Source organism: Otolemur garnettii, unplaced genomic scaffold, assembly GCF_000181295.1.
Source record: "Otolemur garnettii isolate 467f Iridium unplaced genomic scaffold, OtoGar3 scaffold00001, whole genome shotgun sequence".
NCBI lineage: Eukaryota > Metazoa > Chordata > Mammalia > Primates > Galagidae > Otolemur > Otolemur garnettii.
The window spans coordinates 31632771-31633773 of record NW_003852396.1 but is presented as its reverse complement, the minus strand read 5'-3'; the positions used below and the strand labels follow the sequence as shown (position 1 = coordinate 31633773).

The following is a 1003-nucleotide window of genomic DNA, read 5'->3' as shown; positions in this document are numbered from 1 at the left end:
CAGCTCACATCTCCCTGGACCTCTCAGCTGCCCTCAGAGGATGCTCTCTCCCCACTCCTATGCCAACATCTCCTTCTTCCAGCCACCTGCTTTCCTCATGATTGGCATCCCAGGGCTGGAGGCCATACATGGCTGGATCTCCATCCCCTTCTCCTCCATGTACACTGTGGCTCTCACAGGGAACTGGCTGATCCTCCTGGCTGTGAGGAGGACCCCCAGCCTGCACCAGCCCATGTACTTCTTCCTGTCCATGCTGGCCCTCACTGATGTGGGCCTCACCTTGTCCACACTGCCTACCACCCTGGCTGTGCTCTGGTTTGACCATCGGCTCATTGGCTTCAACACCTGCCTGGTCCAGATGTTCTTCCTGCACTCCTTCTCTGTGGTAGAGTCCTCGGTGCTCCTGGCCATGTCATTTGACCGCTTTGTGGCCATCTCCAATCCCCTGCGCTATGCAGCTGTCCTCACAAATAATGTCATCCTCAGGATTGGGCTGGCCATCATGGCTCGTGCTACTTTGTGCCTCTTCCCTGTGCCATTTCTGATTAAGCGACTAAATTTCTGCCCTGGCAGGAACCTCCTGTCCCATTCATTCTGTTTCCACCCTGATGTGATGAGAAGGGCCTGTGATGACATCACCATCAACATACGCTATGGGCTTTTTGTGGTACTGTCCACATGTGGCATAGACTCCCTGCTCATAATCCTATCCTATACTCTCATCCTGCACACGGTCATGGGTCTGGCCTCTCCCAGGGAGAGAGTCCGGGCCCTCAACACCTGTGTTTCCCACATTCTGGCTGTATTTGTCTTCTTTATTCCAGTTATCACTATATCTATGATCCACCGTTTTGGAAGGCACCTGCCCCACATTGTACATGCCTTTGTCGCCTATGTGTACCTGGTGGTGCCTCCTGTGCTCAACCCCATCATCTACAGTGTGAAATCCAAGCCCATCAGGGAGGCTATGCTAAGGGTGCTGAAAGGGAAGAGGCAAGGCTGA

General features: G+C 53.7%; 1 protein-coding gene across 1 annotated transcript; it reads left to right on the top strand.

Annotated features, from left to right (window-relative positions):
- The first annotated feature begins 40 nt into the window (after window positions 1-40).
- On the top strand, window positions 41-1003 carry LOC100954436 (olfactory receptor 51I2-like). Its single transcript, XM_003780957.1, has one exon. The coding sequence runs from the start codon at window positions 41-43 to the stop codon at window positions 1001-1003; it is 963 nt and encodes a 320-aa protein (XP_003781005.1).

Coding starts and splice junctions, on each gene's coding strand:
- LOC100954436 (XM_003780957.1), top strand. CDS start 41: ATGCTCTCTCCCCACTCCTATGCCAACATCTCCTTCTTCCAGCCACCT.